The 27,521-nt window shown below is 34.4% G+C and overlaps 1 protein-coding gene across 7 annotated transcripts in view; it reads right to left on the bottom strand.

The window, feature by feature from the left end:
* Positions 1–27,040, bottom strand: part of LOC128996462 (hepatocyte nuclear factor 4-gamma-like) — a 43,578-nt gene extending 16,538 nt beyond the window's left edge. For 4 of the 7 annotated variants that reach the window (XM_054421807.1, XM_054421810.1, XM_054421811.1 and 1 more), the window contains exons 1-5: positions 26,927–27,040; positions 2,935–3,112; positions 2,057–2,151; positions 1,136–1,269; positions 635–775 (exon numbers count right to left, since the gene is read on the bottom strand). In XM_054421807.1, coding sequence (XP_054277782.1) covers positions 635–775; positions 1,136–1,269; positions 2,057–2,151; positions 2,935–3,112; positions 26,927–27,020 — 642 coding nt within the window. In that variant the 5' untranslated portion in view covers positions 27,021–27,040. Of the gene's footprint in view, positions 1–634; positions 776–1,135; positions 1,270–2,056; positions 2,152–2,934; positions 3,113–6,143; positions 6,269–12,402; positions 12,593–20,512; positions 20,558–26,926 lie in introns of those variants that run through there. The other 3 variants (XM_054421813.1, XM_054421808.1, XM_054421812.1) reach the window with 3 other exon arrangements.
* Positions 27,041–27,521: the final 481 nt, after the last annotated feature.

Raw genomic sequence — 27,521 nt, 5'->3', positions numbered from 1 at the left:
AATTTTAATGATTGTGTTTTATCTTATATTATTTTTGTCTGAAACTGGGAAATTTGGAATAATGCCAATGCCTGTAGCGTCCATTCATTAGCGGGGTTATGATGGTTCTCTTTTAAGATATTTGTGTAGTTAAAAGAACAAGATTTCGGAAGGCGATCACGATGACGTTGTGATAGTGAAAAATGATTACAGTGATTTTGTGATCGCGGGAGCAATGTATATTTACAAACATAAAAGTAAATTTTTCACACAATTTTACTGGGTTAATGCCTTTTCCAAAGTTTTTATTAGAACCAATTGGTTTGTATTAGAGGGACTATCTGGTTTATCGCAAATGTTGTAAACATGTAACTGCTTATGGTGATCAACAGATAGCACTCAATAACTAGTTTTTGCGTCTAAGTGATGCTATCTTCGCAACATACTAGAACATAGGTTTACTGTACATTGTTATATTTTCTAAAGAATACCAAAGATCCCATAGTAGGTACATTAAAGTACACAATGGGACACATGCACACTATGCACAACGACTTATCCTAAATGAATGTTCTTCGTTCTCAGTTTATTAGAGGTTGTCAAAATTAGTTAACTGATACAGATTCTAATTTGTCTGAAACTGTCTCAAACATACCTGATCATCCAGTGTAAGTTCTGTAAAGGCAGGGATGTATTTTGCCCACTCCACTAAGTACAGCAACTGTTGTTTCATTGAGTCACACACATCGCTGATGTTGGCTATTGATTTGTTAGTTAGGTCGTAGTCGTTGTTCATCTGGAAAAATTTTAAAAAACCGTTGATAAACCATCGGTACTTCACTGACATCTTAGAAACTTGGGATTAAATATACAGAGTGTAAGTCAACTGATATTTCCATTTGGAATATTAAAAGGTAAACATTTGATGTTTCAAAACTGAACCAAAGGCTGTCAGTGGTTATTGGGTTTTTAAGTGAACTCTAACCTGTGCATGGTACATGGAACGTATAAACCAAAGGACAGGGTAAGGCGATACAATACAAAAATAAACCGATAAATATTAATGACAGCGGCTGGATGCAAAGAAACAGTATCCCTGCTGGATTTGGGCTTTGGAAATGCATCTAAAGTTGTAACAAATCTCTCACTGACTAACCTCCATTGCTGCACCGACTTGCCGAGACAACATTTCCGCATTCAACAGCGATGTGACTGACAGCCCGTTGTTAGAGACAGCCTCTTCATAGCTCGGCCGACGACAGCTGATTCTGTCCCTCTCATTCTGGACAGCTGGGAACAATAAAACAATGTATTGATACACAATGAGATAGAGTAATTTATTACAAGTTTTATAAAACTTATCAATTTTTAATTATCAATTCAAATTATCAATTATAAATTTCAAGAAGTGAATTTAAGTTGATGAAAATTCAAATCGTGAGTCATTGACCTAACACACAACTCTGACACTATAGTAGAGTAGTAGTGGGTTCTAATCCCAGTTAAGCGATTCACCATGACCAGACAATTTTGTTCAAGAATACTTAAAGATAGAAATCTTTAAAATTTTTCAGCTTTCGTAGACAAATTAGGATAATCTTCCCTAGTTGCAACAAAATTGTCAATGTTTGGTTCGACATACTTTGCAATTATCTTTGGCAATCATAATTGACGTGTATTCACTTATACAATTAAAAAGTACAACTTAGTAAAACGAAAATTGACTTTAATCATGTAAAAACTAACTGATAACAAAAAGTAAACAAACTTGTTATTTGTAACATATGGTAATAAATGTTGTGAATTTGATACAGACCAAAAGCACGAACACTTCAATAAGGATAATTCATCTCCTGAAAAATCAGGAATTTAATAAAACTAGGTAAAACCCTTTGATATCGACGGTTACTTTCAAGGCTTACGTTAATTAATTTATAGTTTTCTAGCGTTAGCCTGACGAATTTCCCAATTTTCTGGTCTGGGTGGTATCTAACGTGTTCAGTGCAACCTAAAGAAATCTCCATCACATAATCCTAAACACTTGACAATAAGCTATATAAGTTAGGTAGGTACCTACCTTCTTTTTTCATTCCAGCCTTGAAACACTTCCTCAGTCTACAGTAACGACACTGGTTCCTCTTGTCTTTGTCAACGATGCAATTTCTGTGAAACCTAGAACAAACATACTTCTGTAGAGGTACTTGAACTATAGAAAAGCCACAGAATTATAAGATATCTTTACTCCATTCTACAATCATCCTTCACTCATATTTGGGTTTAAATAAGCACCTAGGTCTCCTATTGTAAAAAAAATACATTTTAAAAAGTTAAATATCTTCTTAAAACTCAATATCACATTTGTGAGGCAGGATTAAAAATCTACTTGACTGATTGATTGATATCAAACACAGCTTCAACAAGCTATTTCCCTGTTTGCAGCAAAGATGCATGCTGAGTGAATCACTGCCTATAGTGTTGCTTTTAACTCTTTAACCAACAGGTTCATAACAACATAACATTTACATTTTAGAACTTCATAGTGTGAATAAAATTATGTTCCATGAGACTTATCCACAACAAAACAGACAGGATTGGTTTGAGTTAAACTCTAAGATAGACAATCAGGGTTCTCCTTTAACACTCACATTAGTTATACTTCCACAAAAAATACTTATAAGGCCTCCTCCCCATTTTATTTCTAAATTCTCAAACTGTGAACAAGGTCTCAATCAATTTCCCTTTAAGGTCAAGCAAGTTAGCTCAATTATACCAGCTCAGTTTTATGATCATACTTCATCTACCACTACTATTCTAGCGGTTGCCAATGGAATGATTGGTCTTGTTGTACAAGTTGATTCCAATGTAAGGGAAACTTTTACCCCTCTCACCACGTATACATTTTGTATGTCGCAACTGGATCTTGTAGGAAGACAGGTTAGTTAGTAGATAGTTTACCTGCAAGAATACACATGGTTTTTCCGCACCGACCGACGGAAGAACCCCTTGCAGCCATCACAGCTGGCCGCGCCATAATGTTTGCCTGTTGCTCTGTCACCACAAATGGCACAGTATTGTCCCAGAGCCAACATCCCTCCCACCCCCGACACTCCACACAGTCCCAGCTCCGCATCTCCTGAAACAGACATGAAATTAGAGGCAAAGACAGGACTTGTAAGTTGTAAGTCCTCTCTACCACTTACAGTTTAAGGGACATTCTGTTCTGTAACACTCTCTGTGAGCAACCAGGTGTTGAATCAGATGCTAAAGTCAGGCAAAAGCTCCTAGACCTGATCAAGGATACAAAATAGGCTTACCCAGTTAGAGGCAAGTGAGGCGGGCATACTTTAGCTATGGCAGGACCCAGGGCAAGCCCCTCAAATTATCATATAGCATTTTGTATTAGCTCTTTAACCTAGAACAGATCTCATCTACAGACCCATCCTCAATTGTTTTCTACATGGGTAAGCAATCAGCAACATAACATATAGTTTTGACAATCAGGTTTGAAATAAGGAGCAGAGGGAAGTTCCAAAGATAGTAATGTTGATTGGTATGATTTTGTGTTTACTTATGATGACACACTTTTAACAATTTTTATGAGGGAATGGTCCAAACCCTGGTCTACAATCAAAGGATCTTTTGATAAATAAAATCATTAATTGATAGCCCTCTGAAAAATCGTACTAGCCGCATTTAGATTTGAAAGAGAGCACTATATTCGCTCAACTACTCAGGAAAACCCCCCTTTTCTGTATTTGAATTAGGCTTATCTAGGGGGATTTTCGATATACAGTACAACGGTTTTCCCACATAACAGATCCTGTCCTAAATATTTTTTTTCTATACAATTAAGTCTATAGCAATATTTTTTATGTCCTATAGGATGCTAGGCACTAACCCTGAATAGTTTTTCACATTACTTCATGCTAGACTAGGGGTTGTGGCATTATAACTTAGATAAAATCCATTGACGATTTGGCGGGATTTGATCCGGTTGGACGTTGGGCCAAAGTCTCACGCTCTACCACTAGACCAGCTCACTCCTCTATAGTGACATATTGACCATGACAAATACAGTATCACATAATTTATTTTTGTAAAAAAATACGACCAACTTCAAAATGCTCTAAAAAGAATGAAATAATTTCAATAAAGTAAACTTTTGTATTAGTCAAGCCCACGTATTTTAAGTCGGCGCGGCTCTATGATGATTTTTGATACAAAATTTAAAGAGGATGTCCACATTTGCAGGTGACTATCTATAACTAAAGGTGATTGTAATCTTATAGTGATATTAACGAGTATCTTTAAAAAGATTATAATGTATTTACATAATTCTAACTTGGAAAAGTAACGTTTTAATTTTAAACAAGCTTCTTTTCCCTATCATAATATCAAAATAAATTATTTTCCTATTCATATAGAACATTTGTGAGTGTTATTTTCACTATGCGACCATTCTGAAGTAAACATAAAATACAAGAAAATACTTACTTTGATATAATATATAAACAAAACAGTTCAGTATTTTTTTTTATATATTTATGTTATCCAGCTACAATTTATTGATTTTCAAAATACACTCTCAATATTTCTTATTTTATTTATGTTTGCAGTTAGAGCCGCGCCGACTTGAAATACGTGGGCTTGACTAATACAAAAGTTTACTTTATTGAAATTATTTCATTCTTTTTAGAACATTTTGAAGTCGGTCGTATTTTTTTACAAAAATAAATTATTTTAAGATTTTTAGTGACTGTATAATTTGTTATATATTAATTACGGTACTTGAAGTTTTTTGATAAGCAAAACTGTTTGAAACAATCAAAAGTGCCTCAGAACAATCATTATTTTTAAACTGCTTGAGTCACCTGTTCAGTTTACATAATCAATGGGTATAAAATTAACATTTTTGGATTTTCTTAAAAAAAACAAAAACAAAGAGTTGTCCATTACATTAGGCCTAATGAAAAAATAATGTCTTTCCTAGAGACATTGAAATGCCAGACATCATTGTTTCCTGCAATTGGTGTACTTCTACATTATAAAACGAAATACAGTAAGGTCTCAAGCCTTTTGGAACAATAAGAAAGTTATTCCTCAGCCACCAGCACTAAAAAATCTCTTAAAATTAGAAAATTGGTTGTTATCACGTATATTACCTTTGAAAAATACGTATATGAAAGATTGGTTCAGCTAAAAGTGGTGTAAGGGGTAGGTGGTTTTGTTTGCTCAAGATGTAGTCGAAATTTCAAATCAGCTTCCCATTTTCGAAGCAGGCATAATATTATTGACAGCGAAGAATATTAATAAACATTCCACATCTTCAAATGCATGTTTAGTAATTAAAATATTTAACACTTTTTAAGACGATTGACGATTATGCAATCTCACACCTCTTATGTCGTTTAAGGAATAATTGCATCTAATTTATTTACAATAGCATAAACAAAAAGACCCTGTTATATGAGATAGCATTTTTTTTTCTTTGGTAGACAAATTAAATAGGCTTTTAGTGCACAAAATAACATTCCTCATAATGAAGTAATTAAATTTTAAAATGAGGTATTTAAATTCATTTGCGTTTTTCAAACACTGCAAAGTTAAATTGGTGTTCAAAATTAGAAACAAGTTTAACTTTATAACATTTATCAATTTACAGTACTTAATAATTTTCTCTGTGGTTTAGCACCAATAAAATGTCGATTTATGGTTTTAGCGAGGGATGGAATAAAAGCCTATGGAATTTATGAGTTATACAGGGACAAAGGGATGTGCAAAACCACAACTCGAGAGTTCAATAATAAAGATTGCCACCTAAGATCTCTGAAATTAAGTTAATTCAAAATCACTGAATCAGCAATGAAAAACTAAACCGACACTTAACTATGTGCTTAGAAACCTCGTTAAACACTACATTAAAATTTACCATCCCAATGGCTTTAATAATCCAAACTCCAAAAGAGGAGACAAAACTGACGTAATCAATATTAAACTGACCAAACTATGACGTAACCAATCACTCAAAACCGACACTGTTCTACAAAAAAAGTCTGGACACCACAACCGTCATCCCCCAACTGATGAGTGTTGAGTAGTGAAATGTTGACCTTTGGAACCGTTCAATATCAAAGTCTAAACTAATAAATAAACTGCCTAAATACCTCTGCAAGAGTTATCCGGACCGCACCATACTTTGAGAAACTCCGACATCCCACAGGGTAAACTTTGAACTGAATTGCAACAATGGAAACTGCAAAAGCTGCTAGAACTGCTAGATCTTCAGAAGGGTAAGCGCCATGAGGGAGACAGCTGTTAAATTGGACTTTGAACACCACTTTGTAAGTGTATGCATTTAGTTCAAAGGTCACATCTTTGATAACCACATGAATTGACATGGTTGATAACTGTAGATATAACTGTAATTATATCCATGTCGAAACTTTTCCCCCTCCCCACCCACGATGGATGTGTTTACGATGACAACACATTTTTGATATCTGGGTATCTGGGTGCCGATCCCCCGACAACGATTTTGGGGCAACGTCGATGTAGCTGGAGTACATAATTACATTTATACCTATTTGTATAAGTAGACGGACTAATAAAGACTATTCGCCAAGTAGACTTCCCATCCAATGTTACATTTGTAGCCAAGAAAAAATTGAATAGGCCTATTGAAAATATTGATGAAGTTCAGGACCATCTTACCAGAGGGTATACTAGTGTATTGGGTTGGAAGTTGATTAAAATTCATGCCAACAGCTGATTGATATATCACTTGACAGTTGAAGCAGAATATATGGTCATTAGTTGGTAGGCCATCTCAACAGATTGCACCACGTTTTTTGGCTTCCAATGTTTACATTGTATTGGAAGTCTACCCCGAGTAGGCATATAGTCAAAGGTTATAGTGATTAGAAATTCGTGCATTTGAAGGAGTCGTTAGAATATTATAAATGTAACATATTCATATAGGATAAGTTGTAATAACCTTTAGTTAATAAGTATTGACTTCGATGCCTCTTGATCATTTTCGATCGAAATATTTTCACGACCTTATGACTCATATTTCTTCATTGCCATTTCACGTTTACTTAAAAACAGTACAGTAAAATATGAGCTACATAATATATAAACTTGACTTATGCTACAAAATGCACGCCAAGCTTGGTAAGAAACGGCCGAGTTGTTAAAATAGAAACTAAACCTGAAGTGAAAACGATGAATTTTTCAACACCAGGATTACTCATTCAGCAGCCGATAGTCAGATTAAATTAAGGAAACCCTAAACTTTCAATCAAACTAGGTTGTACCATTGAATCTAAGTGTTCAATGAACAATTGAAGAGTCGTGTAACTTCATAAAACAAAATAATTATATTTTCCTGTGATCTCATCCAGTTGCAAAGAACGAGCAAAGCTACACAATAGTATAAAGTAGACGAATTTTCTACCCAACGACTTCCGACTTCCTTCAAATTGGAGGTAGGGCCTACAGCACTGCCAACATAGACAGATACACAGTATATGGATCATGAGCTATATAATTCATGGAAAGACAAGTATTTTAAGCAGAAAAACATTGCTGAAGGACTTCGCCCGGATATATACGTTGAAGTATAGGCATTGATATCTTCACGCCCATTCAAACACAGCTAGGCAACCTTACAAGTGACCTCATCAGTGGAACACTCGCCAGTCGCGGTGTAGCAATCACATAGCAATGACGTAGCAATCATTGAAGGAAGTTCAGGGGATTCTGAAACCTGACTAAGAGGTAGTATTGAAATTACAGCGCCCCAAACTGGGAAAGACTTGTTGGTGTCTCTGGTAATTACCATGGAATAGACCCCTATATAATCCATTTAAAGGAAAGAATCGACGTTTTTGCCAAGTTTGTAAAAATACCCACTTTAACAATCGGGGATGCCAATCATGATGAATTCAAAAGCATTCTACGCAGAATTTTATGTTCTTCAAACTTATAACGGGTATATTTTTCTGTAGCATGTATCATTTAGGAGTTGTAAGCCGTAAACTGAACAAAGCATCAACTTTTTAGCCATGTTGGTGAAAGTAGCCCAACTTTGAAAAGCTACAGCGGCTGAACGGCTCGGTCGATTCTGGCATATTTAACACCGATCGACACATAATTTGGTGCTTAAAGAAACAACCGAACAACAATTTATGTAGGCTTCGTCATTTAAGAATTACAAGCGAAAAACTGAAAAAAGTGCAAAGTTTTCATAGTTTATCTATTTCCAGAACCTAAGCAGACGTCAGAATCCGTCGCAGACTCACAGGAATCTTATTTGGGACCCCCAGAAGGTATTAAAACACTTTCCAGCTTTCGACGATTTTTCGGGAAGCACGACTTATTTTTGTCTAATTTGCATGGACTATGCAGTATGACGAAAAGCTAATTATCACCAACAAGAATTACTCAATAAAAATATTTTATTTTTAAATTTCATCACTAAAATTGCAACACAGTTGTGGTTTTTACAATTTGACATCATATTTTAATAACGAAACTGAATATTGTAAAACTGCCTTGCAACAACTCGAGTACTGTGGTACTACCAGGCAGTGTTCACTCTTTATTCCGTGGTTCCAATGGTTCGTTAGAGTTACTACTATAACTTTTATCCTTGCATAACTAAAGTTGTATTGCGCTAGTTAGCGCCGTGCAGCCGGCCACAGGCGCCGTGGTTTGGTTTGTTTTGCTCCAAAGTCCGAAATCGACGACTGTCCAGTCAGGAGGTGCAGTATTGCTGAGTCTGTGATGTCAAATTTGAGGGCGTTCCTCCCAACAGTAGCCAGTAGGTCTAGCGCGCGTGCCCCGTTGTGTATTGGGGATAGAAATATAGAACAAATTATTTGTAACAAATTTTGTATTTGCGATGGTTGATTAGGTTGGAATGAGGAAATGAAGCCATGAAGAGTCAGACTTGAATCTTGTTAATTTTATATGCACGTTCCGGTGGTCAGGGCAAACAAAAAAATCGTATTTATGGTCGATTTATTTGTTTTTTAAACCATTCAAATTCTTAACGTCATTAAGTTCATTTAGGTCTTTTTACCATGCAACGTTGACCTTTTGAAGGATAACATCACTGATAGCCCAATAACACTCGACTAATCGAACAATTGTGTAGTTTACTTACAAATATTCAGTATGTTCCTACTCATACAGAATAGTAAAAAAATAAGCGAATGAAAATTATCTTTTTTCAAAAACTCTCCGTCAAAATTTAGTGATTATATGTTGGTGACAAATGCCAAAAAGTGATTTTATGTTTCACAACTGAGTAATTTTAATCTATGATACACACGCATTCAATTATAATTTCAACAGATATTCATAACCCCAAGTAATGAGATTGAAATGAAGGGTAGTGGTATAAATTGACTTTGTTACTGACCAGAAATCAAGTGGTATAGTTTAATCAGCATGGCAATTACTCAATTTGCATTTCAACTTTTCAGATGGAAGTTCATCATCAGAGGAACAAAAAAAAATCGGTTGTGATACTTTTACTGAACATCACTAGCGTAGATAATGACAAAAATCCAAGTAGTCAATGAACATTCAGTACCATCAGCGTAAATTTTAGGCATCGATGTGTTTAACATAACCTTTAGGTTCAGTAAATTTGACTATCGCGTTATGCCTACAGGTAAAAGTTTTATTGAATATGAAATTAGTTTACAGACCCAAAGTAAAGAGTATAGCCTCGCAATTTTCAATAAATAACTTAAGCCAAAACTAACACCAACATACCAATACAAACAGACGGGTGAAATTTTTTTTAACTTGTTGAAGTAAAAGAAAGATTATAAATATTTACTGAATACAGGAGCAACAATAGCCTAAATAAAATATTAACTTATATTTGTGTTTTTTGTTTTTTTTTTTTTTCAAAGAAAGAGAAAGAAAGAGATCCGAAGACCTCAGGGTCGAGGGGGATATACGTAGATAACAGCATCGTCTAATTACTTTGATATGAGCATAGGTTCAGATAACAATTCAAATAAATGTTCCTTAAAATAGCTTGACATTAATTCTTGTTTGTACTCGTCGTTTTTGGGCCTGAATTGAAATATCCTTTGCTCACGATGAGAAAAATTGTGATAATCATACTTTGCTTCACAATTTGTGCGCAGAAAAGTAGTGGCGCGAGCAGACCTTTCAGAACAGTGAAATATCGAGTTTCCATAACTTTGTAACTGGAAATAATTACAGAACTGCTAAATAGAGAGAGGAATAAATTAGATTTTGTGCAATTTTTTAATCCTATTGTGAAATCTTAAGTTTGTTGTGTGCTTGTCCGGTTACGATTGTTAACGGGAATTTGTCTCTGATTTCAGGGTGATTATAAAATCTCTAGACAAGAAGAATAAATTATTTAAGATTGTGTTTTTAAGTTTTGGAACGCTTTCTAAATATCAGACGGAACGAGGCATAGAGATGTCTTCGGATATTATGGATGATAACTTGGCGACTTTGGCGTGCGTTTAAAATTTGGCAACGGTTTGCTAAGTTTTCCTAAACCTAATTAGCTATTTTGTCAGCAACACTTGTTCTAAATAAACACCGAAAACTTGTTCAGGGGACGCCAGTAGTTAATTGAACTGCTAGTGATTTTTTTGCAAAATTTAACTGCTTTTTTCAACAATGCGTCGAAATAACATTATCTGCACTGCTGGGCACCTCGACTCGCTAAAATGCTGAACATGCTTCTCTATATAGCTTAGTAAGCTAACTTGCTAATTCCAACGGAAGTCTGTAGGCTTGCTTTATTTTCCAAGTGTATTGTCAAATCGATCAACTCAGCTGTTTATACGTTCTGATTTAAATATCGTCTTTACCTCAGTATTGTTGGCAAAGTTCTGATATCATTTTGTTTCTTGTCGATATGCCCGACCGAACTTGCCGGTCGAACTTTCCGATAAGTTCCCAAAATGGGTTCCTTCTTGTTATGCTAGTAAATGCATACGTAAAGTCTACCCTACTCCTTTAATCTATGGTATAAACAACTAGACTACTGTTACCATTATTTGTATGCGATTCAATATCAATTCCTCCACTAACACAAGATTAAATTTATATTTTACTATTAAATATTATTCTGCATTTTAATTTGTGTAAATATCGACAAAGGAATAGATTTGTAGTGAAATACCAATATAACACGATGGTAAACACAAATAAATGCTTAATTCGTTAATTCGGGCATTTTTCAGCAAAATCAGCGGATGAAACAACTATCCAAAAATATACAGCTGATTCTTTTTACCGCTAGAAAAATTATTTACGCCACACTACATTATTTTGACGAACTTCCCACGCAAGGATTTAGTCCAGAAAACAGCTTTTTGCCGCCAGCTTATTCAAATGGGGTTTCATTGCGTAATACTGTTCTGCAATGAGTTTTACCGGACACCAATCAGCTGATTATACTGTATTTGCGTGGCAATGATTGGTTATAAACAAAAATATAACCTCTCTTAGAGGTTATGACTGGTGATGTTTAGTCCTTTAGTAGGTGGAAATATATAAGGATTTGTACGAATTAAGTAGTATGGCGTAAACTATCGTACGTAACTCGTCCAAAATGTGTTTACCGGACTCGTATGGTAATCCCGTACTCGACTTCGTCTCGCACGGGAACGACCACACTCGTCCGGTAAACACTTATTTTCAGGACTAGTAACGTAATATACTATTTAGCCCAGCAACACTTTATTGAAAACATCTGTTTTTGCCGCAGTGTCAAAATGTCACTAACCGACCAATAATGATCAGCTGTGGTCTTATCTTGCATGTTTCATTAATTAACCTGTGGAAATTAAATTACTGCGTTCAATTCACAATTAAAATATAAATTTTATTTCGTTTCAAATGCTATTAAGTTTCCATATATAATTTACAATGTGCATTAATGCTATTAAATTACTGTTTTACATTGTCATACAATTATTCGCCAAAATTAAAATGACTACCAGGTTATTGTAGTTGTCTATCGAAAATCGAAATCGATTAAATTTGTTTGAACAATCCCAACAAAGCTAATACAGTTCTTAGTGAGGTTATTTCGGTAAAGTCAGATCAAGAAATTACCAGTTGTCTATCCAACCTTTAATGAATGTTAGATACTTCTAAGGAATAGGCTAGGTTTAAAACTAAAAATCACCAGTTGATATGTAAAATGTTCGAGGATTTATAGATTCTTAATATCAAGGAAAACATTTGTAAAGCCTCGGAATATAGGAAGAGAAAGACAATCAGCTATCTAAATATCCGGCTACTTACATGTAAAATATTCTTGAAAGTAAATTACAACCCTAGCCTATCAAAACCATGGTAAATTTACAACTGTTACAAGTTTTAGCAGGTAAATATACATGTTAAACTTACTTGCATCAAACGTAGACACTGTTGACCCGGATATGTCCAAAATCACGCCACCGTTGAGTAAAAAGGTATCCGGCATTGTGGAAGTACAAAAGATCACTCACAACCTACGTTAAGATACAAAACCAGCAAATATAACCTCAAAAATTGACTTGCACAAAACACTACAACTGTTTAGGAAAAGTCCGCAAAGTCCAACAGCTGATTTGACTGATTTGAGATTTGAGCCAATTTGACACTGACTGAATTTCGAGGGATGGTTGGAAGGAGAAGGGGGAAGCGTTTCTATTGGTCAGTATTATCATGGTATTATCTATTGTTTGAGTCGTTTTCAGGAGATAAGCGGTTAGGTTTTATTCTACAATCTGGTGTTTGATCAGAAATGGAATTTATTTTGTATTTGGTATTGTATTTTATCAAACAACTTTCTACTGTACAGTCTAAGTTTCACTAATATCAACTGAAGAACATAATGACAATTAAAAAGTAGGTCTAATTATTATTTTTAATGTCATTTAATTGAATGGTGTTCGTAGTATAGTAGTATTGAATTTTAAATTCTCACAATATTTTATTTCCTCAAATTTCCAACACAAATCATGGTCACAAAAAAATTAACCTCGATAAATATTGATAACTATTTTCTTGGCGATTTATTTAAATTGTTAATATTTCTAACCTTTCTTTCAATCTTAAAATATCCTATGACAGATTGGTGATTTTACTGATGTTTATTTAGTTATGCATTTTACTCTCAGAGGGAGGTTTCGAGTAATATTACTTTGTATAATCGTAGCTACAGAGTAAATAAACTTATTCACAAATGCTTATGGATCAGTTGTAGACGATTTCAAGTAATCAAAAGTCTGGTTACGCTCGAGCGCATTGATATTATTTATTTTTTAGGTTACTGTACTAACTCAAGAATTATTCCGACCAAAAAGAACAACGTCTTTGTAAACTACTGCGTGTAGTTTGTAATCAAATAGTGAGAAGTCCTCACTGTAAACTACATTCTAAATAAGAGAAAATGCTTGAATCGACTTCAGCGCAATCAAGCGTTAACTTACATAAAACACACTTTAAAACAACTTCGAGATTATACAATAGAAAATAATAATTTTCTTCTTGCAGCATCCAAAGTCTATGGTATAGTTAATTGTACATATGCATGTCATATAAGCGGTTCTAGACGTGAATTTGACCACGTTTGCAACTACAGGCAATCATTAGATCAATATTAATTTTCTGTCATGTTGATGCTGGAAAGTTTTCTTCTTATCTAAAAATAGAAAGTAACATTTGGACGAGATAACAAATCCTTATATTTGTTGAACAACTTTGCGATCACGTTGTGAAGAGTAAATCCATGTACAAAAATAAACTCTATAAAAAACTGTGTGACGCTATGTCCATAGACCGTCAGCTGTGCTGCGGTTACCATAGGTTCTGGCGCTCACCACTGGGAGCGCCATGTTGTTACGGCATACGTGCTACGTAGCTACACGGCGCTCCCAGCGGTTGGTGCCAGAACCTATGGTGGGTCCAACCCTCTTAAGTTCTTTGTTAAATTTAGTTAACACGTTGAACAAAATTGTAATGAGATCTTTATGAGAGTTAATGAAGTAGGCATGACAACAGGGTCACATATTTTCTGGCCAATTATTATTGAATGTCTTCTTTTGCGCAATTTAATTGGGTCTACAACTTGTTTCCTAAGCAAAATGAATCCATTGCAATGCCAATTTACCTTTTCAAGGTAAAGTTTGTTTAGAACAGTTATTAAGTAAATATAAGTACTATAACAATACATTTTGTTGATTTCAATCTAAAGAGTGATTCTACCTAAATCAGACCACAGTTGTAAAAAGAAGCCTATCAAATTAAAATACATGTTTATTTAAACTCTTGTTTACAACCTAACTGTGGTTAAACATTCAACTGAAGGAACAGCTGTAAAATTTCAATTTTAATATTTAACCCGTTACAAAGATAGTTGGTCAGCAGTATTCGTGGTCAGAACTGGATTTTTGAAAATAGACTGTTGAAATGAATTAAACGTGAGAGGCTCAAATTATAAAGGAAATCGCCTATTTACATGCCATTCCCAGGTGCGCCAAAAGCTTTTAACTGACATTAATCGTATGAATCTGTTTCGGGTTTAGAAGGACGGCTGAAAAGGGATGTTAACCCCCTTATTGTATTAAGTGTATTGATATATTCTGTAATTTACATGTTACATTCTAGTATTCTACAAAATATCGATCGAAATTTACTTTCGCATTTGCAAAAGGTTTGTCTCTGTTAAATAGCGCGTAACGAAGAAAGTTGACACAAATCAAATGAATATACGAGGATTATTTTTGTTGTTTACAATGTGTGTTAAGTGTTTTCTTGGTTTTGATCGAAATTGAGTTGAGCAAACTTCAGAGAACTAGCGCTGACCTGTGTACTAAATGCTTATATCTTTTACCAAGTCTGACAAGTTTCCTTTTAGAGAACTTGTAGAGGAAATATTTGTAATTAGACAGTAGCCACTGTGCTTTTGTCTTCAGTCTTTGGATTAAAGCAGTCATCATTTTGAGCTGATTGAATTATATGATTAGATTGTGGTTTTAAAAGAGTGTTATTACGTCTGTGGTTACATACACAATTTACAAGAACAAAAATAATAAACAAAGTAAACCGGCTATACTATGTAGTATATACGTATTACACTTTATACTGTAAGAAAGTAACAACTTATTAACATTTCCCATATGGAACTATCATCCTATCAGTCGAAGGAAATTGTACAAGTATTTTTTTTTGTTGTTAAGTTGGTAGAGGATTTTGTTTTTTACTATTTTATTTTTCTATCAACATAATAAATATAACAGCTAATCAAACAAATAAATATCTTTGTAAAACATTGCTTGTAATCTAGTATGGATAACCCAAACCAAATGGTGAATCATACATTGTAAAATTTGCCATAAATTTAAGAGACAAATATTTAGTTGATTTCAGCCCTCTCAAATTGAACCCTAGTATTAAACACACTAAAAAAGAGAATAAACCGTTTACAAACAAAATAAGTCTACTTGCAATATCTAAAATCAATAACTAATCTTTATACAATGTAAATTAAACAGTTGATTAAATCAAATACCCCCACCGCTGCAAACTTGCAGATTAAGCGAATTTTCATTGGCCTGATCGGATTTTCACTAGAATATTTCCTAAAATTTTTCACATTTCGCACATTTATTTCCTACTTAATTAAATAACACTAGGATTTTAGGTTTGCTGCTACAGGAAAATAAAGTTTGTTTTTTAGTGAAATATGAAATGTTGGGTGTAGTTTAGTATGAAATAAATACTTTTGCCAAATTTGACCAAAATGAATTAATATACTAGCAAACCACCACAGTTGACTTACACTTACTTTCATAAACTGCACACTCGTATGTCGGCGGCTATAGTTAATCAATAAAATGTAATGAATGTAATCGTACTAATACAATGTAAAACACGTATGTGAATGACAACGATTCAGTAATAGAAACAGCTGATTGCATGTGACTATGATGGAGGACGCAACAAAGAAAACTGCCACTTACTTGCAGTTGCTGTTGAAATAGTCGAGAATAGTATAAAACTAAAATAGGGTCAAATACGTTAAAACATTCCTTCATTGTCATTATTATTATCAATTGAGATGGGGACGCCCCCTACGTGCTTATTTTAACCCAAAAATGAGTGTAGAATGGTGAGAGATGATCTTCATAGCTTTGTTACTGACTAAGATCAGCTGTTTCGTTAGTCAGGATTATTAATTTAAAGGCCAATGATCAGGAACAGCTGGGCACGGTTTCGAACCACCAAAAAGCTACTGCCTTTTCTCCAAATAAATGATTTAAATCAATACTATTTCAAATTGGTATGTTTTTACTTTATAACTACAGCTACAGCACCGGTACTAATTTGTCGATACTGAAGTCGACATCCAATCTATATATGGATCAGCTGTAACAATTTTTTATTCCAAAAGAACATACTGTAGTTGAATTTCCCCTAGTTTTTGTAACTGTAATAGTTTTTTTATTAATGCTATTACATAAAAACTGCTATGGTGCATTAAAGTCGTCCCCTTTCAATTTGGCTAATCAAAACATCGGCGGATTTGGCAACAAACCGTAATTTAGATCAGCTCACTCGGCGATTGCTTAGCTCAACTACTAACTATCTTTTGTTCTGAAACTGGGTACAACTTTAACATGGGATGGAACGTATAGACCTATTGAGCCGATGCTACAACATTCTAAGCGTCACTGTTTATACTTAATGGTTATTTTTTAATCTTGTTACCTTGAGTAGAAGATCCTTGCAATCCCATGGGGACGTGAGTTGGTTCAGTCAGTGAAGAACACATACAATATGAAGCTACTCTACTTGAAGTGAATCACAACTGATCGCTGACTAACTCAGCACGTGAACACTGAACAGCAAATCAGCATTGTCTAGCTTTGTCCGTCGTTCGTCAGTTTTGTTCGAGAAACTCAGCGAAATAAGTAGTAAGAGAAGTGAAAGTAAAAGTTATATTATACAGTGTTTAATTGGTAGAGTCATGGATAAGTATTGTTAGATAGGTGAAAATAATTCACCATACTGTAGCTAAAACAGCTGTTTTACATGCGTTGCGGGTATAAAGTATCTTTTTTACTAGCTAGGGAGTGAAAAGCCAGTTTAGTCCCTAGGGAGAAAAGTCAGCTGTTGTAGACTTAGTCGTAATCAACCCAATGTATCGAAATTATGTATAGAAAAATTCGATTGGTTGTAGCTTATTTTTGCATTATTGTAAATAGTTCGACATGTCGATAGTATAATGAACACTAAGACAGTCGTAATAGACAAAATTGTTGAATCACTTACTAAACAGCTACTTACTTGATTTCATTAGCAAAATTGAGCACGAGTTGGAAGTCGTTTTGAGAGGCTATCTTTTCGTGAAATAGTATATTATTGAAATCACTAGGGCCTAAAGTGACTTATTTGGACGATAGCTCAGGTTTTAGTGAAAATGAGCGAGGGTTGAAACGACCCTTTTTGTTTGTGTGATGAACTATATTGTTCGTCACTTTCCTCCCTAGTGGAGAAATAGAATATAATAAGAAGTGTTACGCTTCGGTGAATGTAAAGTGCATCAGTAAGTATACCGATACTTAAGGGGAAATTGTATATTTCATACCTGAATATTTCAGGTTAACATTTTTACGAGTGAAAGCTTAGCGCAAAATGGAGAAAGATGTGATTTCCATCTTTGTTACTGACTAAAATATGTTTCTTTAGCTAGGACCATTTGTTATAAGATGTAGGACAGTTGGTCCAGTTTATCAAAAATCTACCAATGTTCTCAGAATCAAACCTATCAAAGCTATTTTAAGAGAATAATACAATTAATCTTCCACTAGAGTGACAAAACAAGTCAGAGATGTAATGGGGTTCGTCCTAGAATAATAGGAAAACGTTTAAAATCATGAGCAACTGGAACACACGTCGAAATATGAAACAGATTTTATAATACGATAAGTAGTCTACTTTTGTAGGATCAAAAGTAATTGGTAGAGTAAACTGTAGAATATCTACATTCACAGATACTTAACTTATGATAACGTTTTTAAATAAAAAAATTCTCTATTTTCGACACACTGATATCCCGTGAAAGCCCTTCGTCCTATAGGCTTTTAAAATTTCATAGTTTTTGCCACTAATACTTGAAAAGAACCGGTATGGATCATAAACATAAAAAAATGACGTTTTTGTCCCAAAAATAAACATTATTTAACATTGCTTAAATGGAACTACCAAAACATATGTATGTTAATGCAGTTTTGTTCTAGTATTCGTGGTTTGTGCTGAATTCTGATGTCAACCAACTGAACTTTTTCAAGTTTACATTTTTATTTACAGTTTACATCAAAACAGATGGCCATGATACAATTTTGATTACATCCATACAAAAATGGGGTTATCTGTTGTTGGTAATCTTTCAGTGAATTCAAGTGAAATGTTGTAACGTTATTGGTATAAAATGTAAAGAAGAAAATTATTTATGTTAGATATTGTGTTTTCATAGTATGTTTCATTAATATTTGTAATTTTTCTAAGATGCCTCGAAAAGATCGCGCACGCAATGACGCAATGAAAATAATAGAGCTCGCAATGAAAATAATAGAGCTCGCAATGCAAATAATAGGGATATGATGAGACGTAATCGTTTTCATCCTTATCAACTAAAAATCAAATATATCACGGATTTTGAAATCAAGAAATGACGCAGGTTGCTAGTTACACTGAAATAAATATCGTATATTTTGAATGGGAAGTTCGGAGTGAATCTGAAGCAGAACAAATAGCGATAGAGGCAAATATTGTTGGTAATCACATCAACTGGGATTTGTGTGACAACATAGGTATCTTGGAGGGTTAGTTTCCTTATATTTAAATAATGGACATGTTTACAACAGTTCAATACGTGATATCTGGGAGTAGATGTTATCTCTGGTGATAGGAGTAAGACCAGAAGCCGCCTGTAGCTTTATCGATAACAACTTGTTGACCGTTATCTTGCTCTTCAAAACAATTAACTTGCTCTAGATATCAAGCTATGTAGGAATGGAAAATTTGCATTTTCCAGCTTGAAAATACGTCAAAATATCCGATGTTGTGTTCTAACTACGCAGTTGACACACCACGAAACTAAGATTAGGTTTGTTAAATAAACAAAAAAGTGTAAAATTTTGAAATTCAAAGATTAGCTGTTTTTTTCCTTGAACAGTAAAAGCCAAATGGTCAAAGACAGTTGGCTTTATTTTCAAACTGTCAAAAGCGATTGGAATGTTCTCAGATTCGACGAATCTACGAATTATTGAGCCCTCTCATATACCCAACTGTACAGCATTATTATGACAGCATAATAATAATATTATAATGATTATAAGATTCTTCAATAATCATTAGGAAACGTTGATAGTCATCACAATAACTTAGGTTAGGTAGGAATACAATATAATTATTAAACTATGTAAACAACTTCCTATATTCTGTCTCATATACTAATTAATTCCCTCTTAGGTTTGAGCTTGAAGTCATAAACCTACTCCTGTTTTCTGGGTGGTGCACGAACGCATTTCGACAGATAAACTATCACACATTCTCTAAGGTATGTCACTTTCTATGCACAATAAAATTGTCTTTACTGACTCGAATTATAGAGCTATTAATCTGACTATTTTCAGACACAAAGCATAATAACCCTAGTCACCCCCCTTCATGAGTCATTCTTTACTTCTCCACAGACGGTTGATGATTCATTTTCATCCCTTTTGTTGGTTTGTTGACGTTTGTTCCTCGGTATCTCCACATCAGCTGATAACCCAAATTTGCAAAGCTAATACAAAGGCGTTTATGGTGTTTTTGAAAACAGTGGTAGATGAATAATGTGTCTATAATTTGTTCAGTGTCATCGCCTTCAAGTTTCAGTCATCATGTTTTTGGTTCGTTTTAAGATGTGTCTAATTTAAATAAGATAATGCTATTGGTTCTTAAATATAGAATTTGAGTTCAAAATTTTATTTAAAAAACACCCCTTGTTGAAAGTTACATAGTTGGTAGTTGAACATGATGGAAAATGTAGTAACAACTTAACGTTCACTACTCTAATGAACTATAATGAATATACTGTACCGCCGTTGGACACGCGAGAACTTGCAACATATTATCAAGTAATGATTAATTATTCGATGACATTTTTAGTATGCCTAATGTATTTCCAGTTTTTGTCATTAAATAATTTAACAAACGTGTTTTTCTCAGCAATAATGTTTTAATTTTAAATATTTCTCTAAAAGGAACTAACTTAACTAGAAACTACAAGAGCTAACAATATAACATACTGTATTTACAATGCAAAGTAACTGCTTTGTAACTGATTATTGTAACTGATTTTCAATATCAAATGACACAACTTACAGTTAAATTGTAGAGTATCAATAAGAACCTTTTTAACAAACAAGTGTACTTTTGTCAATCAAAACATAATTCTAGATTTCAAAATAAATAAAATTCTTACCGAAAAATTGAAAGTACACTGCGTCTTCCAGTTTCATGTCAAACCTATGAGATGCAGTCTAGAACTGAATTAAGAGGGAGATAAGGATTCGATAAAGCATATCGCCGCGACTTTTATCAGCTGTTTTACAAAGATCAGCTGACCGCATAACAATAAGTTTTCAGCGCAGCTGTTGGCAGCTGGTGAGGTAACGCGACCTATTTCACCTCTAAAGGGAGATGCAGAAAGTTTTATCTCAGCTGATAAAACAAATCAAGTGGCGTTAAGTTCAGACACGTGAACGTTTTTAATTTGTATCCCGCGCGTTCATAGAGGGAGTAGACGGGGAGTATAGGTACAGTGCAGTTGATAAATATGTTTATTTAAGTACCATGATGCATTAAAAGTAATTAACTTTACTGTTTTAGCGAATTACCTATAGGGAATTAGCTATTTCCGTAGATCTCGTGGTAAGACGTGGACCCGGGACCGATTTACATTTTTAATGTTGATATCTCCAGAGGCCAAAAACACCATTCGTTCAATTTCATATATTTAAAGTATTCAGGTATATGAGACTAGCACGATAAATGGAGCAAAGTTTTGTTTAAACGTGGTAAAACGTAACCTATATTTTTTCGGCCTATGGGAACGGGGATTTATTTGGTGTTTTGTGGGGTAAACATTGGATTTTCCCATTTTTGACCTCAAAAACATAAAACTTCGGAATTTATTTTCAAATTTTGCAGAGCTTAAAAACAAATAACTAAGTATATTGAAGTGTTTTGCACAGTTAAGGAAATTAAAAAAAAAAAAACTGTAAATTTAAAATTCATAAGTGATTCTCATGGAGAATAGGTAAAGTCTTGTAGTTTGGTTTTTTTATGGGTAAATTTGGACAAAACTTGGTAAATTCATTTATTTTATACTAAGCTATGAACATTTTACCAAACACCGACTTTATTACCCTCCCTGTAGCAGCAAACATAGGTACTCGTTAAATTAACGATAATGATAGAATAATCTAATGTTATTGAAATAGATTTAAGTGAAAATCAAATCAGGCAAATGATAACTAAATTGAAATTGCTTAGTCTGCAGGTCTGTTGCTTCAGGGGTATTTTTTTATCTAGGGCAGAATTTAACTGGCGATTTAAGTTTTACTGGGATTGTTGGTGTTGAAATAAGCTTAATTTAACCATCTTTACTGTAAACCCAATTTATTACCAATACCAATGATGGAGTCGTTCTAGTATTTTTATGTGTTGACGGTCACAAAAATGTCAAATTAGGGCAGGTAACAACAATCCAGAAAACAATTTTATCCACTCCAGGTAGATAGTCAGGATCTAGCACTAGTTTTGGTAAAAAAAAACATTAACTTCTAAAAATAAGACAAGATCTTTTGTATATTAGAAAAGTCAACCGTGATAGTTATAAGGATCGATGCAATTCCTAACCATTTTAATCCTACCAAAGACAAAGTGGTTCTAGTCAAACAGTTGAACATATCTAATTTCAGTATAGTTTGAATTTTCAAATTTTGAAGTTTCTTAGGACAAACTGTACAGTATTACCGTTTTCTGCTCAAAACTTATAGTTTGTTAGCACGGGTAATTTTCCTATCTACATCAAGTTGGCAGCATTGTTTTCTAATTTTCCTTCTCAGTTGGTAGCATTGTTTCCTCCCGTGACACGGACCTGTGCCGTGCTGATAGCGTATCCGTATCAGCTGCTGAGGCTGACCCGGCCGCGTTTCATAACCACACGTTCCTTTTAATTGTGAAACACATTTATTTGTTTTCCTGCGTATTATATTGTTGCAAGCTGCAAAATGGTGCGAGACAAAAACATCAATTGGAAACTCCTCAAGCCAGTATAGCATGGTGTAATAGGCACATGGGAGAGAAAGTTTAATTTACTTGTTATAAGTATTGAACTGTATATTTTTTACATGATTGGACGTCTCATTTGTGGTTATAATACGCTAAATGAAACGTAAGCCTATATCTACCTTTTACCATAGATTTAAAGAATTAGACATACTCCTGTCTATCCTCCTTTTATCTATGCTTTTACGTAAGGATTTTACATAACAGTTTTTACATAAAAAGTAAGCCCTACATACGAAACTATGTAAAAAATCTTCAATGCAAACTGGTGACCTAGAAACCCAACAGCTAGAACTTCATGCAAAGGGACTTCTGAACATGTGTAGAGTGAAATTTAAATTTGTCCAACTAATGAAACGAATTTATTCAGTCTAACTAACCTAGACATCTCAAATTGTTTAATTTCTTAATGTGAAAGCCATATGTGGCCGACTTAGTTTCCCTAATGCCTTTTTAATAGATAGGCATTTTTGGACTTTTAGCTCAAATATTAAATAAAACTAGGCCTAAATGAATCATACTTTTGACTACCCAAGGCGAATTAAATGTATGGTTCGGACACTATAGATTGTTGTAATATTAACGTATTACAAGATTTAGATTTATCTTGGTGTTGTAAGCCTGCGATGATTATACAGCCACCCTGACAGATATTCTTAGCCGATCACAGGTCGAGGTTATCAGTGTTGTCGGTCAGCTTTTTCCGGGTGTTTTCATCCGATTAAATTAACACGAGTTCTCAGTAATCACTGGGATGAAAATAATTAATTGGTTGGAGAAATACAGCGACATTATTTTGAGTAAGAATGGTAAACCCAGTATTTGCTTTGTATTTCTAGTTTACGAAATCAAATCCAAGTACATATATACACTACAGTGTTTCGAGCGTCGTAAGAGTTTATTTTGGGTTGTTGAAACACAAAACATAAAACAAAATATCTGGATCAATAGCAACTCAAGGATAAAATATCGATTTTTTTATGTCGCCAGGCACTACTGTCCTTTCCTACATCCTGTACCTTCTTTGGGAAGACCCAGAACCATCAACAAAGCCATGTTTGGCTAGATCCATCAACAAAGAATAAACTTTTAACAGTTGCCAAAATCATCTTTACGAAATTACCATTACATCATATTACACAGGAACAGCTACTTTTCCATCCGTTTTGATAGGCTGGAAAGTTTCCCTTTGCCGTGCCTACACACGGAAAAGTAACGTTATGTACTTTTACCGCACACTTATATAGTTAACTGATGAAATAAACAGCTAGCTGCAACTGCCTATTTTATTTTCTATTATAAAAAATATTATTATAATTTATGCTATGTCCTAAATAAATTGTGTTAAGCGTTTAAAAAGGACTAATTATTCTGTGTATTATGATGTAAAGTATCGTACGTTACTCGCCCAGTACGCTTTACCGTACTCGCACGAAAATCCCGCACTCGGCTAACACCACTTACCGGGCTAGTAATGTAATACTGTATACTATTAATCAATCATAAATGATCTACTACTTTTAAAAATGCATACGGGTTGGGTTGTTAAGGTATGACCAATTTTTAACATCGCACCACAATATTTGTCAATGCTTTTCTATTTTGTACCTAATGAAACAACTTATAGATAGGCTACACTTTTCATACGCTCTATTAAAAATAATAGTGTAATACATTGAGGAACTACATTTTTGTAGTGTTTTCATATACAAAGTACATGCGTAGTGCAACATGAGAAGATTGCTAGAGATCTCAAGGTTTTGGATCACATCTGAAAAAACCTGGGGTTGGACGTTTCCTAAAAAACACATAAAATTGACAACTGCGTAAAAAAATATAAAAGGGGTAAGAACAACGCAATTTCAGAGTAACATAATTTTTGAAGTACGTAGTACACCATGATTATTTTTAGTGTCAAATGTAAAACGACAAAACTGCTGAATAAGTATCATGCGAGTAAACGGGACTGGTTGACATTTAATCTAATCTTGCGGCTGTGGAATTGTTTAGGTTCCAGAGTCAACGTTTACAAACATGACGTAGTCCTACATTGTTCTTTTACAAATCAATATTGAATAAAAGTTCAGAGGACGTATCTTTCCTCGAACGTCTTTTAAATATAACTAAAAAACTACATCTTGTATTTCATTTTCTTACTTGTCATTTAATGATTATATATACCTACAGGTATATATAGTCAATGGTTTCATTTAATGAAAAACGAATGTTTAAACTTTAACACCCAAGACCTGTGAAGACTCCAAATTCTTACTAAACGCTAAGAAATATAATCCTCGATAGTTCAACCTGAATACAGTGGTCTTAAATATATTTAAGCTAATTAAAATAAGCAGTGACCAATACACAGAAATTTTAACCTTGGCTGGGCAAATAGTAATTGAAACGTATAATTGGCTATTGGAGTATGTTTAAGCCAAGCGCGTATTTACTTATAAACAATAATCTACTTTTATGTCGAGGATTATTTTGTTAACTACGTGTTTAAACGGTGCTGATGATACCCGTCGAAAAACTCTAAGACATTTGGACAGGGCTGTAGATCATGGATATTTGATCCCTGTTGGTAAGTATATTTATCGTACAGATTCAGTAGTTGAAAAGACCACTGAGGCTGCTCTATGGGATGGGAAAACATTTTTCTGCCTTATATAACACTTTATGGAACGAGTCACATACTGTACTATCAGCTGGCCTTTGGCTAATCAACACATACTATAAATACTTAACACCATCGCATTTTCTGTTATCGTATAGGGGAGTTGGACTAAAATAGGCAAATGAGTGTTCAAACTAAATAATTCTAATCCGCCTATATTTATGTAAATGCCATATGACAACTTTCTGGACACTAATCTGTAATTTACTTTACATCATACTACACAGTAACAGGTACTTTTCCATCCGTATTGATATGCTGGAAAGTTTCCCTTTGCCGTGCCTACTCACGGAAAAGTAACGAAATGTACTTTACCGTGCACTCAGTCAGCTGGAGAAATAAACAACTAACTGCAACGGCCTATTTTATTTTCTGAAATATGAAAATATTATAATTTTTGTTAGACCTAAATAAATTGTGTTATGAGATTAAAATGTACTAATTTGTCTGTGTATGATGTAAAGTATCGTACGTTACTCGCCCGGTAAGCTTTACCGTATTCGCACGAAAATCCCGCACTCGACTACACCTCGCGCGAGAACCATCGTGCTCGCACGGTAAAACACCATTTACTGGGCTAGTAACAATTTATACTATGTTGGACGATTAACAATGCTGACGTCTTAAAGTAACAATCATAACTCTATCACCAAACATTCCTTATATTACCCAAACATATGCAAAAGGGAAGCTATGTAATGTAGGCTCTACTTAAGTCCATCTTTACGTTTCTAAACAAAGGGATTTTTAATCTAAATGTAATTAACGAAGAGATTGTATAAAATTTTATTAAGTTACATTTACGTCGTCAACTAAATATATGTTCTGCCAACTTATTTATTTTTAATTTTCCCCCGGAGATCCAGAAACAAGGTTGCCGGCTCGTACTACGTATTTTATTTACTCGTTCCGTCGATAATGTTGGCAACCCGAGAATCTTTTGGTGATTCATGCTTATGACTTTGATTTTAAACAAATAAACAATCCCCCACCACTACAGGCGCCTCCCCTCCCCCTCCCCCTACCAACATGCAACAGTTTCAAAGGTTAAGCTGATGAGGCGTAAGCGTAAAGATTGTCCAAAATAAGGTACTTTGGAATTCGTTTGTCAATACTTACATAATGATGATTAAAATTATAAAGGTATAAATTTAATAGGCTACTTATATCATTATTATTGTCAATTGAGATGGATACGTCACTTAGGTGCCGATTTTAATCCAAATAATAGTAAAGTATGAGTGTAGGATGGAGTGATCAGATGAGGTGTAGCTTTGTTACTGACTAAGATCAGCTAATATAATGCTAATCATAAGCCAGGATCATTATTTAAAGCACAATGATCAGGGACAGCTCGACAGCTGGGTCCAGTTTCAAACCATGAAAAATCTACTGACTTTTCTCTCAATCTAATCGGCAACCTTTTGATTGTAGGCAAGCAGTATTTAACAACTCAGCTACCCAACCAGTCAATAACCTATGGAATTCGAAGTACTGTTTAAAAGTATTGGAGTATTAAATGATTGTTTATATGAAAATTATCCCCAACGGTTATATACGCGTACAGCTAGACTCATACACAAATTAACCCTGTGCCTTCTCCTATACCATATTCCTTTTATAAGTTAATAATACAGTACCTTCTAGTCTTTATATAAACCATAAAATATATGCTAGATTGTTCATTAAAACTTTACAACCCACAGCTCATAGCCCTCATGTAAGCCCCATAAATGCCCATAGATGGTCCCATTTAGCCTTAAGAAAACCCCGGTTTGAATCCCAAATCTTTCCACAACCAACGAGTGTTTTGCAATAATACATTTCATACAGTATAACATGTTTATGCTCTACGCTATCGCTTACCTTGCAAAGGGCCGCCAACGACCACCTGCGCGTTCTCGACGATGACGGAAGCAGTGGCGGCCGCTGCCGTCATAATATCGACATCGTCGTCCATCGTCGGTCAAGGTTTGGTCATCTGCAGACGATGGACACTGGCTCTCTCACTATCAGCTGACTGATGGCGGGTGGGCATGCGCGCGCAACAACTAACCTTATCACCCGCACAATAGTGAGACAACAATCACCGTGTGTTCTGATAAAGTTATTGGGTGATTCGGTGCTGGATTTGGTTTGGTATGCGCTTACATCCCCATGTAATTTTAAAGGAATGTTGTAGGTTTAATTTTGGAGTTGAGAGAAAACTTGAAGGTTGGAGGTCTTTTCAAGAAGAGGATCGCCATTATTAAAACTTGCAAATGCAAAGGCGAAGCGAACTACCTAACAGAAAATGGTCTGATTTTACCCAAAACTTGCGAAAGGGAATTTAATTATGGCGGCCCTCTTCCTGAAAAGACCCAGGTTTGGTCTCACAATTTTCATAAATATTCTGTCGTGCACACTTTTTGACTAGGTAACTATCGGAAAAGTGCCATCATACAAGAAATATGGATGAGTT

Source organism: Macrosteles quadrilineatus, unplaced genomic scaffold (assembly GCF_028750875.1).
Source record: "Macrosteles quadrilineatus isolate MER2022 unplaced genomic scaffold, UCM_ALF_1.0 Scaffold_6__1_contigs__length_79288215, whole genome shotgun sequence".
NCBI lineage: Eukaryota > Metazoa > Arthropoda > Insecta > Hemiptera > Cicadellidae > Macrosteles > Macrosteles quadrilineatus.
This window is presented reverse-complemented; position numbering and strand designations above follow the sequence as displayed.